The sequence below is a fragment of the Temnothorax nylanderi genome, unplaced genomic scaffold (assembly GCF_030848795.1).
Source record: "Temnothorax nylanderi isolate EJ_2023f unplaced genomic scaffold, tnyl_v1.0 TNYL_tig0018_pilon, whole genome shotgun sequence".
NCBI lineage: Eukaryota > Metazoa > Arthropoda > Insecta > Hymenoptera > Formicidae > Temnothorax > Temnothorax nylanderi.
Genome location: NW_027249080.1, coordinates 888,306 through 902,172, shown reverse-complemented (window position 1 = coordinate 902,172; position 13,867 = coordinate 888,306). Strand labels below are relative to the sequence as shown.

The following is a 13,867-nucleotide window of genomic DNA, read 5'->3' as shown; positions in this document are numbered from 1 at the left end:
GCCTCGGATTCGGCAGGCATGTCGCGCGAGATATGTCAATCGAAACGTCTGATATTCTTACGCCAGCGGAAACGACAGCGGAATCCTCAGAAATTCGCTTTTCGGAAAAGTGACAATTTTCCCCGCGATATCGAGCCTCGTCCCGTTCCTTCGCCGCTCCTTTCGCCGCCGCTCGTCACCGCGGATATTTAATGACAGTTCTCGAAGGGCGAACGACCGACTTTTCGCCGTTTCTCCTCACGCGAGGCGTTCCGCTCGCACCTCGGTGGGTGATAATGATACGTTACTCCTATTGCAAGCCGATTTCGTTCCGTCGAGCGTAAAACGCGTGTACACGGAGGCGCTATCTCGCGCGTTGAATTCGTGGGCCTCTTGATTTACGACACATGCCTCGCGAACCGCGTATCGATTCTCTCATTCATAAACATTCCACGTAGAGTTGGGATTCGGCGCGATGCCGACTACGACTCCGACTCCGCGGCTCCGCGACGCGCCAATACCACACGCGCGCCATTAATTTCAGCGCGAGCCGATAAATACAGAGCGCGTCTCTCGCGATCTCACGGTGTCTGAATCGCGCGCGACTCTGCAAAGCCCACCACGACCCAACAGTAGCGGTTTCCTTTGGCATTCGAGCGCGCGACTCACCGAGCACCTGGCGTTAATTTGTTGAAAATTAATTAGTATCGGCCTCGAGGAGCTTCGGCGCTCCCGACCCTGTGAAATCGAGCGCGAGTCGTTCCGCAGGTGAAAATTTGATTAGCCACGCCGTAACATCGCGCTCGGCAGACCTGACCCGAGTCTCCACCGAGCCATAAAATCCATCGCTAAGATCCAGTCGATTCTAATTATATCTTACAAAAATATTTGTCCAGATATAAAGAACAATTTAAAACAAGTTTAAAATAATATTTATATTAAAACACTCAGAGGGGAGAGAGGAGTAACATTTTTCTCCATATATTCTGAAGTACAACTTAAAATTAATAACTTTCTTGTTCCTCTGTCAACAAATTGATTAATAAAACAGTGCAATTTAAAATCTAGTAATATGCGAAATGTAGAACAAAGAAAAACGATCAATTGCAGCCAATTAAAAATTACCATTCAGTTTCTAACTGAAAATAGAATAGATTCTATGCACCACGCTAGAACAACGTCCGAACACTCCCGAACTTTTGAGCGATCGATCGCGGAAATCCAGGCCACGATTGCCCATAATCGGGGGACTGCAAGGCGACCACGAGGCGTCCCGGTTGACTGAAAAATCGTTAGCACTTTTTGCCCGGCTGCCATTAGCGTAGAATTACGGTAGCGCGTCGACAGGTTCGTAAGGGTCTCCAGTCACGTAATGATTTCTTACGGCCTTACGATGGCCTCGTGACCTCTGACCTGACGAAAAGAGACGCGCCTGACTCCTCACGCATCGCGCCCAAACCTGATTTACCTAAGCGATTGTCTGTGTGTACTGTGTGTGGATACCCTACCGAAATTGGAGCTCGTGGTAAGCGGTCATTTGTCATGAAATCAGACATGGTCTGGGCAGCAGCGTGATGGAAGATTATTGCGGCCACGTAACCGTACGTTCAAATGAAACAACAATTAGCGAGGCTCGATTAGCGCACCGCCAAAAATTTTTTTGGTAGACTACACTAATATTTCCCCACGAATTGTTTTGATATTAAATTATTAATGGTCAGTTCAACATCAATCAATTTTAACCTTAATTTAACTAACTTTTCGCCTCTTTTTAAATCCAGTTCCTCACAGAAACAACAAAAATGATTAAAAGCAGTTTACAAGTAGTACAGCAGATCATAAGCCGGACTAAATCCCTTGTAACATCGTAGGTAGGATTTAACGGTAGTTTAGCGCTAGTTCGTAACTTCAAAAGCGAATCAATCATAGTCACGCACACGTGTTTACTCTTTACTTTAATCATAATCTTTAAATCATACGCCTTTCGTACATCAGTATCCGTCACTGGAAACACGTGGATTCTACGGTACTTTGCGATAGATTTAAAACCTATCTTTTTTTTTATTGAGAATATTAGCTCAATGATGGCATTCTTTGTCAGATTGCCAAGAACTGCACAACTAATCGCGGCGAGTCGAAGGAGAAATAGGTGGCCACACGAACGCACTCGCCGCAAAAGATAAAGAAAAGGATAGGAACAGATAGTGTCGGGCAATATTCCCGAGAAGACCGTACTCATTTGGCGGAAGTCCAGCCGATGTCTGCATGCTCGGAACGTCCATTACTCCATTAGCGGTTACCGTGTTAACTCTTTATTGCTCCATTGCTGTATGAGGCAACGTTCTCCGGACGGAGAAGTGGAGGGATTTAATGTCCACATTTCCCTGAGATTACCGTAAAATCGCTCCGTTATCGAACCAGTCGCAATTCTGTAATACCCGAGTCGCTGAATGTGCTCTTACATATTACACGATCCGTATTATCGTGTTTGCCGCATATCGGTTTTCTTTTTAATATTTTTTATAATTAAGACAAACCGCATCAAAGGAAACTTGGCTCGACAAAATGGCATTGATAGCATAAATTTTTTTTCAGTCATTGACGAATGTACAATATTCTTTCTTTATTCTGAAAAGACGAAATATTAATTTTTGGATTATATTATCATCGCCCTAATTAAATTTAGAAAATTGCGTCACGTGAAATATTTCGAGCTTAGTATTACTCTTTTTTGATATAAATGCAAATATACATACATATGTTTTAATATAAGTATTAAAAACAAAATATTAAAAAATTGGAATAATAAATGGAAAGAAAGTAGAGCTTTCCCTCTAACGATTGAGAGCTCGCTGCGCGACGCGCCTCGGTAATCCGTGACATGGCACAATTATTTTCCCGATTATCAGATCGCGACACGTGGTCGTTTCCGGCGACGCAATTTCGTGCGCCGTCGAGCTCGGAAAATTTCTTCGCCGTCGAATATGTTCCTTTCGCTCGCCGTTCTGCGGCATGCAGGCAGATCCCGCATTGAGTTTTGCATAATATATGAAGTGATGCATCTTAAGGGCGTATAACGGCGGTAACGTTCATGCAAATTTCCATCGCTAAGCGGCGTGGCATGGAATTTCAAATTTTCGCTTTAACGGAATTTTAACCATGAACGTTAATCCCGGCGTTTGTAAAGCGCGATGGTTTTCAGTATTTATCCGGGCGGTTACTTAAAAAAATTATACCGTGAAATTATGAATTTTATCATTCTTTTAAAATGGGCTTCGGACATGTAATCGTATTAAATAAATGTTTTTGCTCACGAGATACACGTTATGCACCCAGTATTTTCTAATTTAATTATAAATAATTTAATGTAATCAAAGAGTACAAATATAGGATTTCCACTTTTTGATTCAATTATTTAATTACATTTAATTAGAATGCGCTTTTGCGAAAAACTCTTTGAATATTTTAGTAATGCCGTTATTAATATTATTATTTGTCGATATCTTTATAAATCATTATATCGTTTTTCCGTTTAGGATGTTTAGGACTTTTTTTTACGTGCGCGCGATTGCGAAACCGTTCAGGTGAAAGCAGTTTACTCTTTTCTAGATAAATGTAAATAGAGCTGATACTGATAGCAATATATCGTGCATCAAGAATGAAGTACTTCTCTTCTCCAATTGTTTCTCCGATCTTTCTTACCTCGCATACGAGTGTTATCGGTTTGAGGGCTCTTGCAGATTTAAAATTCTCTTGAAGAAATCGCTTCCCCGCGATTCCTTTCCATCGTGCTCGCTGTTGTATATCCCATGCTCGCACAGTATCGCCGCTAGGAATTCCGATCGGCTTATTTTCCTGGTCTGACGCATGTTGGACCAGGATGTCGTTTTTGTTGTCCCATTCTGCGGATATCCTTCTCTCCGCTTTTATCTCGCGTGTCCGCAGCTTTCCCGGCTTTCTCTTCCGTTTTTCTCGAGCGCGTATAGAGAAATATTTAGATGTCGTACACGACGACGTTTGTCAACATGGTCAGAAACAGCATAGCTTCATGCGCTTTTCCTGAAAAGAAAGCACGGTTTTCCGGTCTTAACTGACTCGCTAGAGGGGAAAAAAAACAGAATACATTAAAACGCTTTTAGCGAAAATCCAAAATTCTGTCACGCAGCCATTAGCGGTCGATATTTGATTAATCCGTCGAGTATGTTTCATGATGGATTTTACCTACCGCGAAAATTATTCGGTGGCAAACTATGCATGTAACTCTTTATAGGCCAGTTGATGTGTTCAGCGCCATGGAAATATGGAATTATTACGTAAACACGGCATTGTTACAGAACCAAAATGAAGGGGTGAATAAGCAAAGAGAAAGCCATATGTGTGAAGGGCATAATATTATTTTGCTTTCAACCGTGAGGAAAGAAGTTTATGTTTGGACAGAACATTATAAAGCGCGTGACTTGAATGAAAAACGGAATGATCATTGTGCCTAACTATAAATCCACATTCCCTACTTCAGAAACATACGTCGGCATACGCAAGCTGCCAATGTTATCGAACGTTGATTGACACATCTTTCCTACGTGGATCCTGTGTCGAGCGTTTCTCAGACGTTTCTCACCTTCCTATCCTAAGCGATTCATTTAACAGCGGACAAAGAGTCCAGCCATTGTGCTCTCGTTTCGTGTCGGTGGGGTAGACCGGTAGCGAAAATAGAACCTAACCCAAATAAACAGTGACACGCGAGCTCGATGTTATCTCCAGTAGCCAGCTCGATCTAACTTCGGTTAACACGAAAGGGCGACGAGACGCTTGCGATGAAATTTACGAAAGCAAGCTCTTACAAATGACAAATATACACTTTTTATACTCTATTCCGTTTTACCATACGTACACATCTGACGTTGCCAGCGTTCTCAATCAAAAGGCACCTAATTCATTTGCTCTCTTATCTAGCTCTTTACATGCATAGACATATTTTCATTGATCGGGGTAAAAAAACACACTTGTGTCGGATAATATTGCGAAACTATGTCTTCAATCAGTTTTATTATTTACAGTATTTACACAGAGCGATGTTTGATACAAATACTGTAATACAAATATACGATGAAAGAAACAAGAAGCATATTTTAGTCCGAGGAACATTTCAATCTCGAGTCGAACCGCAGCGTGCAGTACAGCGTGTGTCAGTTGTTTCTGCTCCTTTAAAGTTTCATTCCGAGAGCTCATTTTGCTGCTATTTTTATTTTCATTTCTACAGTAAATTAAATCCGCCTTCCGCAGCCTTATACATTTTCTTCACATCGCGATCGTTCTTTCTTACCATTTAGTTATGCTGATTCTTTATTTATGTCCGACCTCATTTTAACAATCTTATCCGCAGCGTTAGCGGCAGACTTACTTTCGCGATCTCGGAGCAGTTTATTTCGCAACAAAATAAATTCTTTGTCCACTTATCTCTTTTCTTTTTTTTTTTTTATATTGCTGGGACGCCGCGACAGGAGATGCCACACTTATGTTTCTTACAGTATATTTACTGCCAGATCGTAAAGGAAAGGAAAGGAAGGTTTTTCAGACCGATACATCGGCCTGAGCATTTTAGAGACGAGAAGTAGTAAACTCTTTTACGGAAAAGTGTCTCCGATAGTAACGACCACTAAAAAGCGACCATGCCACTTTGCCACGTACGGTTCTGGCAGAGCCAGACTACTCTCCCGCTAACGTTTCTCCAAAGCACACACTGCTTTCGCACGTGTGTCTACTCGAGACAATGTTCCCTCCACTCGCTGGAAATGGAAGGCTTCTCGTGCCGTCTGAGAAAGATAGTATGATCTGCGGAGTTCTCTTACTCTATAATGCCGAGAAGATATCTTCGCAATATTGCGAGATTGTTCCTCGCGGATATCTCAATTCTAATCTTTGTTTACGAAAAATTAAATTGCTCCTATCTTCAGGATATTCTCTCGTTATAAATCTTATCTGAAATGCGCAGTTTTATTCTGTCGCTAGCAGGGAATTTCGAGTTTTATTAATATAATTAACAGCGCGATTAGCTAGGCATTATCAAAATGTACATCTCAAGTTTTACTATGTGTTCGTTAGTAACTGTATTAACAGCACAATTAACTAAACTTGACCAAAATGTACATCGTAGGGTAAACTCATGTTGGTCAACTCATGTTCATTCGATGTTTCATGGCTAGATTGAAAGAAAACATAGGTTGGCCATCTTTCCTCTATGGCCATCTTACCCGAGTTTACCCTAAATTTTTCTCTCTCCTGCGAGCGATGTTATTCATAAGACGACTGGATGCAATGCAGATGCAATTTTCCGTGAGAATAGTGGCGCTCAATCTCGACGATGAAAAGCTGCTGGCTTAACTGCACTTCTCCCATCATAACGTCCGTCGATGCATCGCCATTCGATGCATCCGCTGCAGCGCGCATCTTCGCGACTCACGCGATATGGTTACGGTCGAAACGCGACGTTAAAACGTGAATGCGCCTTTCTCCGCCTATGAATAGCAAACGTCTCCGGCGCGCCGAAAAGAGCGTGACACGCGCGAGCGAGCTTCTTCTTCGCCCGGGAGCTTTTCACGTCCCGTCCCCGAACCCGAACCTCTCTCTCTAGATGCGCGCGTGGCGGGGCCTTTTCATCGTTATCCCGCCAGGCTTCGGTCCATTCGAATGCAGCTCTCGATTCTCCGATACGAGCAGACAACTTTGCACAATCTGCGAGATTGCGTGCACACGGCGACAGCCAACTTTTCCACGTGGGGCGATGCATTGCGCATAATGCAACGGTCGTACCGCGCGCGTCCACTTATCTGCGCCTGATCGCGCGTCATGTCGGGAATATAATCATTTCGTACAGTAGGCTCGACGTGTGAAAGTGATGGATGACCGTATCGCGTCGCGTCGCGTCGCGTCGTCGATTTAATTTATGCAATTTGCTACGTGTTACCTTTCTCATGTCGATCCGTTTCATCGCGAATTCGTAGAGTAGACCAATACTATTATCTATGATGAGAAAAGTTTTTCTTTTTTTGGTAACAAGTATCGAACGGCTAACGGTCAAGGTCATCGATATTATCGTCGTTACTTTCGTATAAACCGTCCATCCTTACATCATTAACAACCACACCGCCACGCCGTGTGAAAGTTCCTAATTTCCTAATTTAACACAAAGTTAATAAAGCCCCGGGACGCGCATATTTTCCGATTACTTAGCGCTGGGTTACTCGCAAGAACGTATTTTAGGTACACTGAATTCTGGATCGTATATCTAACGAGCGCGCAAGTTTACAATCATTCCCTTAATTGAGAAATTCCCAGGTCGATCGTATTTCCGAATATGTTATCTCTTAAATAATACCGTTTTATTAACAAGATAAATAAATCGTGAAGAGTATATTTCAGAGATGCAAATTATATTTGCAACATCAGCGTTTTTATCTTTATTTATATTTAATGTATAATCATAAAAAAGTTTATACATAATATAAAATCTTTGTTTTATTCGTGATTCCAGAAATCAGATTTAACGAATTGCTCCGAAATTGCTCCGAGTCTGCCAGACGAATCGCTAAATAAATAAAGAAACGGAAGCTATTCGACGAGACTAAATATATCGCATGCAGAGAGATTCGTTATTGTGTCAGTTTTGACACCTTACAACCTCGAATAGTTAATAACTAAGGAGATAGAATTTATCTAATCTCTCTCTCAATATGTCGAAAATTAAATACTTAAAATAGCGATTCTAATTCAGAATTTTATGAAAATAGATTAGGATCGTAGCACCGCAATTTTTATTAATCTACGATTAATTATGTACACTATGAAAATTATGTAAACTGTTATCTTGAATATTTCCAAAACAAAATCCAATATTTGTACATGAAATAGCGCGATACATTTTAATTTTAAAACACTAAAACATTCCGAGTTTACTAATGATTAAACGAGTTTGCGTAAAAGTTTTAATCTTGAACACGCGAGTACTTTTTGAAAATATAGTTCATAAGTAGATCAGACTTGTACGAGTTGGAACTTTTCAATATTTTATTGAACTTAAGTCGTTATATACCGAGGTTTCTTCCATTAATATTTTTGCCTTTTTTTTATGATTGCAGGTACGAGAATGCGGTGACGTTGAGAAACTGCTTGACCCGAAAATACATATCGTAACGCACATATACGGATTATTAATTAAAACATAAAAATCATATCCAATCTACGACGATAATTCATATTAATGCAAGACCATTTCGCCGTTCTACGTTGACGTAACGGCGAGAATCAAATGCAACATATCGATTGCTAAACGTATCACATTACGTCGTTAAAACTCGGTAGATGTCTGCCACGGTATATCTCGAGCTACAACATTAGTTTCGCACAATTTAGAAATCTACTTTATCTCACTTCGTGTGATCTATCGCGACGGCGTCGAGAGAGATCAACTTTGAAGAATAGCCTCGCCGAAACGGACGATAACGCATGTTACTATCACGGAAAGTTATCGATGTTGCACGTCAGTGATTGTCAGTCATTTCGATTAGGATAAAGAATCGTTCTCCGGAGCCGAGGCTTTCGCTGTGAAATTCCTGGCGCGGTAGCTCGTGAAAGGAACGCGTCTACCGTGGATCTCCTCTCTCTACTCGGGCGTTTAATTAGCGTCCTCGATCGCGTAGAAAGGAGGAACTAGCCTAGGTGCCCGGACCTTTCGACGTCACACGGCGAGAGCCGACCGAGAGGAAGGTTGAAGAGGGGCGAGAGGATGTTGCTGAGGTAACACGACATTTCGAGGCCGCACGAGAAGTACGATAATCGCAGCACGGGAAGGTGTCGATCGCAGCAGGCGCATAAAGGAAGGATCGAAGAGCGGCGGAAGGATGGGTTTCCCCAGGAGGAGGTCGCTGTGGTTGAAGGTGGCGGTGCTGGCTACCGCCGTGTGGGTGACCGTCTGTTTCCTGCTCTACACGGAGGATCGGGCGGCGGCGGCCGCCGTTCAAGGGTTGGCACCGTCGGGCGTCGCGATGCCGCAGCAAGCGGCGAACGGCTTTGTACCGCCCGCGGCGTCGTTTAGAAAAGAGACGACCGGCAATGTGATCAGCAACAAGGCGAAGATCAATCAGGCCGGCCCGGAGCAAGGTACTTTCAACGAGATTGTTTTTCTTTCTCTCTTTCCTTCTTCTATTTATTCAGTTTATTAGAAAATTAATTTTTCTTAATTTTGTGAGATTGTTAAGAATGATATAAATTAAAATGATCGCTTCGCAATATAGCTAAAGAAAAACACAAGATGTATATATGTATCTTTTTTCTTTTTCTGCATGAAAAATATTTTGAAGGGCGCATATTTTGTTCAGAAGGCAAATCGTTTTATTTTCGACACGAAGATTTAGGTATGATTAAAGTTGCTTCCTTCATCTCTTGCCGATGCGACGTAGGCGTACTGTGAGTTGCTACATGAATCACGTCTGTTAGGAAACGGCTTAATAGGTAGACACCCTACACACGCGCGGGTTAGGTGCGAGTTAGGTCTTAATAAGCTGATAGATGTCCCTTTTGGAATGCATGGTCTGTGCATGAATCATACCCGAGAATGTTTGATTACTTCGCGAGCCACCTGTGGCTCAACATGTCCGACATTTCGAGAACGTTTTTCAAGTAAAGTAAAAAAGAAAAAATTTATTACGTACGTACCAGTTATAACATATTTTCTTATTTTGCCATAGATACAAATTGTATACAAATTCTATTGTATATAAATAATTAACTCTCAGAGAATTATCCGTTGAGAATTTAATTTATTTGCCGATAATTCGACAGAAAGAAGAAAACAAAAATAATTTCTTTTGAAATAAATTTTTTAAACCTTTTTAACTCAATACTTATATCGTTTATGCTTCTTGCCTGTGCGTGTCGATTGCACAAGAGGAGCAGGAATAAAGGCAAATCGTGCGGAGAAGAAGAACGCAGAGCGAGGTATGATTGTACACGCGAAGGATCCTCAAAGACGAAAGTTCTCTCGGGCACCGCCACGGGCGCAATAAGGAATCTTTGGTAGTTCACCCACCGCGTTCACCTCCTTATTGCCAGAAGTACGCGAAGTACGAATGGGGCTTTCATAATGCATGGATCATCCCGATATTGTCGACGTTGCACGCTAGCGAACAGCGCGATACATGTATTAGAGGGGAGTCTGTAAATGTGGATCTTGAATGATGAGCTTAGTCGTGTCTCGCCGGTTGATGCCTCTCACGAGCTCGCATTCGCGAGGAACTTTGCATGCTCGCGCGCCCCGGAATGACGTGTTAATGAATTTAAATTCCGCGGGCGTGTGAACGTGTGCTCCAGCGCCGAGAACGAACGAGATGACTCTCGCGCTCAGCTCATACGCAAACGGAGGGAAAAGGAGACTTCCCGCGCGCCGGCGATTCTCCCAAGAAAAGCCCGTAGCGTAACGGCGAACGCGGTCGTGATGCACGACGCGAGTTTCATCGCCGAACTTCGTGGCGGCCCGGGTCGCGGCGCTAAAGCAATTTGTCGTCCTCTTTATTGCCGCATCGTACACACCGGGGCCGAACTTTGTCGACTGGGATAAAATTATTTTCAGGACAGGCGGGCGCGCCAGCCAGCCGACCATATCGCGGAGCGCACTTGCCTCGTTGGCTTTAGCAGCTATGCCGCGGCAATATGGCGCCGGCAAATAAAACCGGAGTTTATGCGAGAAAGCTCTTAGAGGGTGCACCTCGAGACCTGGCGGGGATGTGGATGTGCTGAAAATTCAATTCCCGATGCCCTTTTTCTGCGGCGCAGCGCCGTCGTCACCGCCGCCGTCGCAGACTCGTTTCTCCTCGCGCGCTGACGTTAAGCATCATACTCCCGATATTCAGGCGAAACGAGAAGGCGGAACGAGAATTAGCTGAAACTAAACCGGAACACCGACAAAATACGAGCGGGGCCACGAGTTTGGCATGAATCACTGTATTGCTCCATTTGCCTTTCTATCTCGCCGACGCATAAGCAGCGCGATAATGCCTTTCTCAACTCTCATTAGCAGTATTCTAATTTCAATTACGAGAGTTCTTTTCACGATATAAGACTGCGCTTATAAATGTCGTTAATCTTTGGAATGTAATGATTTTTCGATATTACCGTTAGTAGGGTAATATCGGTTAACCGCCAGTCTCCTTTTTCCGATTATTGGTCTTGAAAAATTTGTAAGAACTCATAAGAATTTTAATTTTGATCCTATATTATACCAGAGAGAATGGAATGACTGAGAAAATGAGATAAAATTGAAAAGAAAACATATAATCTTTAAACAAGAATATTATTTATTATAGTAAGAAACATACTGAAATTGTTTAAACTGTATATAACTTTTATTTCTTATTTCTTATTTAAAAATATTTTATGAAATTTTCGAAGTTGTGATATAACAATAGTAATTTTTATAACACTAATAAAAATTTAATAAATTTATTTAACAAAGGATTAATCTTAAATCTATTTAATTTGACGATTAGGTAAATTATGGATACACAATTCAATTAATAGACGTAATTTATAATAATCACGCTGTAATCAACTCACGTGCCAACACCTTTGTACGATGTCACTCATTCGTGATCTTCGATGGCTTTCAAATCCCTTAGGTGGTGGAGTACTGGCTGTACCACGGGATCCGGATGCTGTTGCACCCGGCGAGATGGGCAGACCCGTGATATTGCCGACCAACATGTCCGCGCAGACGAAGAAGCTGGTGGACGATGGCTGGCTCAATAACGCGTTCAATCAGTACGTCAGTGATTTAATCTCCGTACACAGATCCCTGCCCGATCCACGCGATCAATGGTGAGTCATATTCATATAATTCTGCAGGCTTGCATTAAGTTATCAAAGTTAACGATGTATTTGCTGCTGTTTGATATTAATTCTCTTCCTTTATTTTCTTTCGGAAAGATAATAACTTACCAACGATATGTAATAACGGTTTTATCGCAAACTGTTCTGGAAAGGACACGTGCGATTTATTACGTTCAGGGACGCGATCGGTTGGCTCGTTTGTCAACGTGATATTTGCCATCAGAGAAAACGAGAAATGTACGCAAAGCGAATGTAAAAAAAAAACGGAAAACGGGCATTTAAACGTAACGGAACATCTCTGGAGGGTATATTATATCCGGTATAAAAAGGATATGGTACGCGCTTATCCCCGGGACACCCACAGAGTAGCAGCGTTTTCGCCGATAGAGACAGATAGGCCGCGGTAATGCGTCGGAGAATCATGACCGTAAATGTCTCGTGCCATTTCCCTTTACTGCGGAGATGATCGCATCATAACATGGTGGTCGTTGGTAAAATACCGCGGGTCAGAGGTCGCGATGTCGCGACCTCAACTATCCCGATCCGATCCTCCCATTCTTTCCTTTCGCTTGAGAGGGGATCGTCTCGGTGGAATAAAGCATCTCCGATGTACGCGGAAACGAATCACGAGAGACAGTAACTGGTACGAGTGGCTTTGAATTAGTAATTTCTCTTGCGAGTGCGTGTGTCGACGAAAAATCCAGATGCGACGTAGGATACGTTCGCGAAGCAACAGCTGCGTCGTAAATTACCACGGTATCATAAAATCAGCTTCTTTTTTTTTAATAGCGAGATTCTTGAATTCGCTAGCTTATTGACTTTGTCTATAAATAACGTGGCCAGACGTCCTCCGCTTTTTTAGAAGGACAATCGCATTCGATGAATATATCCTTCTTAAAAATATCTTACTCGTTTAAAAGGATACCTACATCATTTATCTTATTTCGTCGATAAAATACGAAACTTTAATTTTATTTACTTGGTATAATGAATATATCATTTATTTATCGTAATTGTGAAAAGACAAGATGACTGCAACTAAAATTGCGTTTATTTCCATTGCTGCGAGAGCGTTGCAGACGAGACATCGAATATACCTGTTAATAAAGCTTCTGTTAAATGTCGATATCATATGTACGATCGGAAATTACTTTTCTTTAGTCTTGCATTCCATCGTACCAAAGTGCAATTTATTCAGGCACAACGCGCACGATCACGAAGGATATTAAAAACGGCTTTTGCGGGGAACGTTTTATCTGAGGCAACTGCGCCCGGGGAGAGTGCTCTCTCGTTCTCTGAATGAAATGCGTAATGCAATAGGTGTTGCGAGAAGCATTTCTCGAGTAATATAACGCAATGCCTTACGTAATTTGCATCGCGCCATTATTTTAATTATGGCACTAAGTTAATCGCGCGGCTATTATATGTAAACATCACCCTTGAACGAAGAAGAACAACCTCGCTAATGTATACGTACGTGTATATGTGCGCTATATGTGCGTCCAAGCTATGCTAATGACCCTCTATTCCGAATTCTTGTTAACGTTGCAAATTATTTTCCGTCTACGTCGCAAATGCAATTTCATGGGGGAGCGTTCGCGTCCGCTTGCCTGCGCGAAGTACCTACTACGGTGTTACGTGTTACGTGTTGTTTAATTAATTGCACTGTGCCTAATTTGTTGCGCGAGTTGACCGTAATAGTCTACAGCGAAAAGAGCGCGCAGGCGACGTAGTTCGGAAATTTAATCATCGGAAAATGCGTTACCGGAAATTAATACATTGCATCGTCACCGTTCTTACGTCACACGGGAATTCTGAAATTTCCCGCTGGGAAGTTTTCAATTATACTATTTCATTAAAACATGGCGCTCTTTTTTCATTCTCAATCACGTTAAATGTTTCCTTCTCGTGGGTAAATGTGTTCGTTGAATTTAAATGATTGCTATTTAAAATTTAATACTGCATCGCAATATGAATATAATATGTTTATTGCCGGCTGTTGGTGAAA

General features: G+C 42.2%; 1 protein-coding gene across 3 annotated transcripts in view; it reads left to right on the top strand.

Moving 5' to 3' along the window:
* The window catches only part of Pgant9 (polypeptide N-acetylgalactosaminyltransferase 9), a 189,600-nt gene that overhangs the window by 115,526 nt on the left and 60,207 nt on the right, over nucleotides 1-13,867 (top strand). For all 3 annotated transcript variants that reach the window (XM_071699377.1, XM_071699375.1, XM_071699376.1), the window contains 2 exons: nucleotides 8,115-9,135; nucleotides 11,649-11,847. In XM_071699377.1, the coding sequence (XP_071555478.1) occupies nucleotides 8,877-9,135; nucleotides 11,649-11,847 (458 nt within the window). In that variant the 5' untranslated portion in view covers nucleotides 8,115-8,876. The remainder of the gene's footprint in view (nucleotides 1-8,114; nucleotides 9,136-11,648; nucleotides 11,848-13,867) is intronic.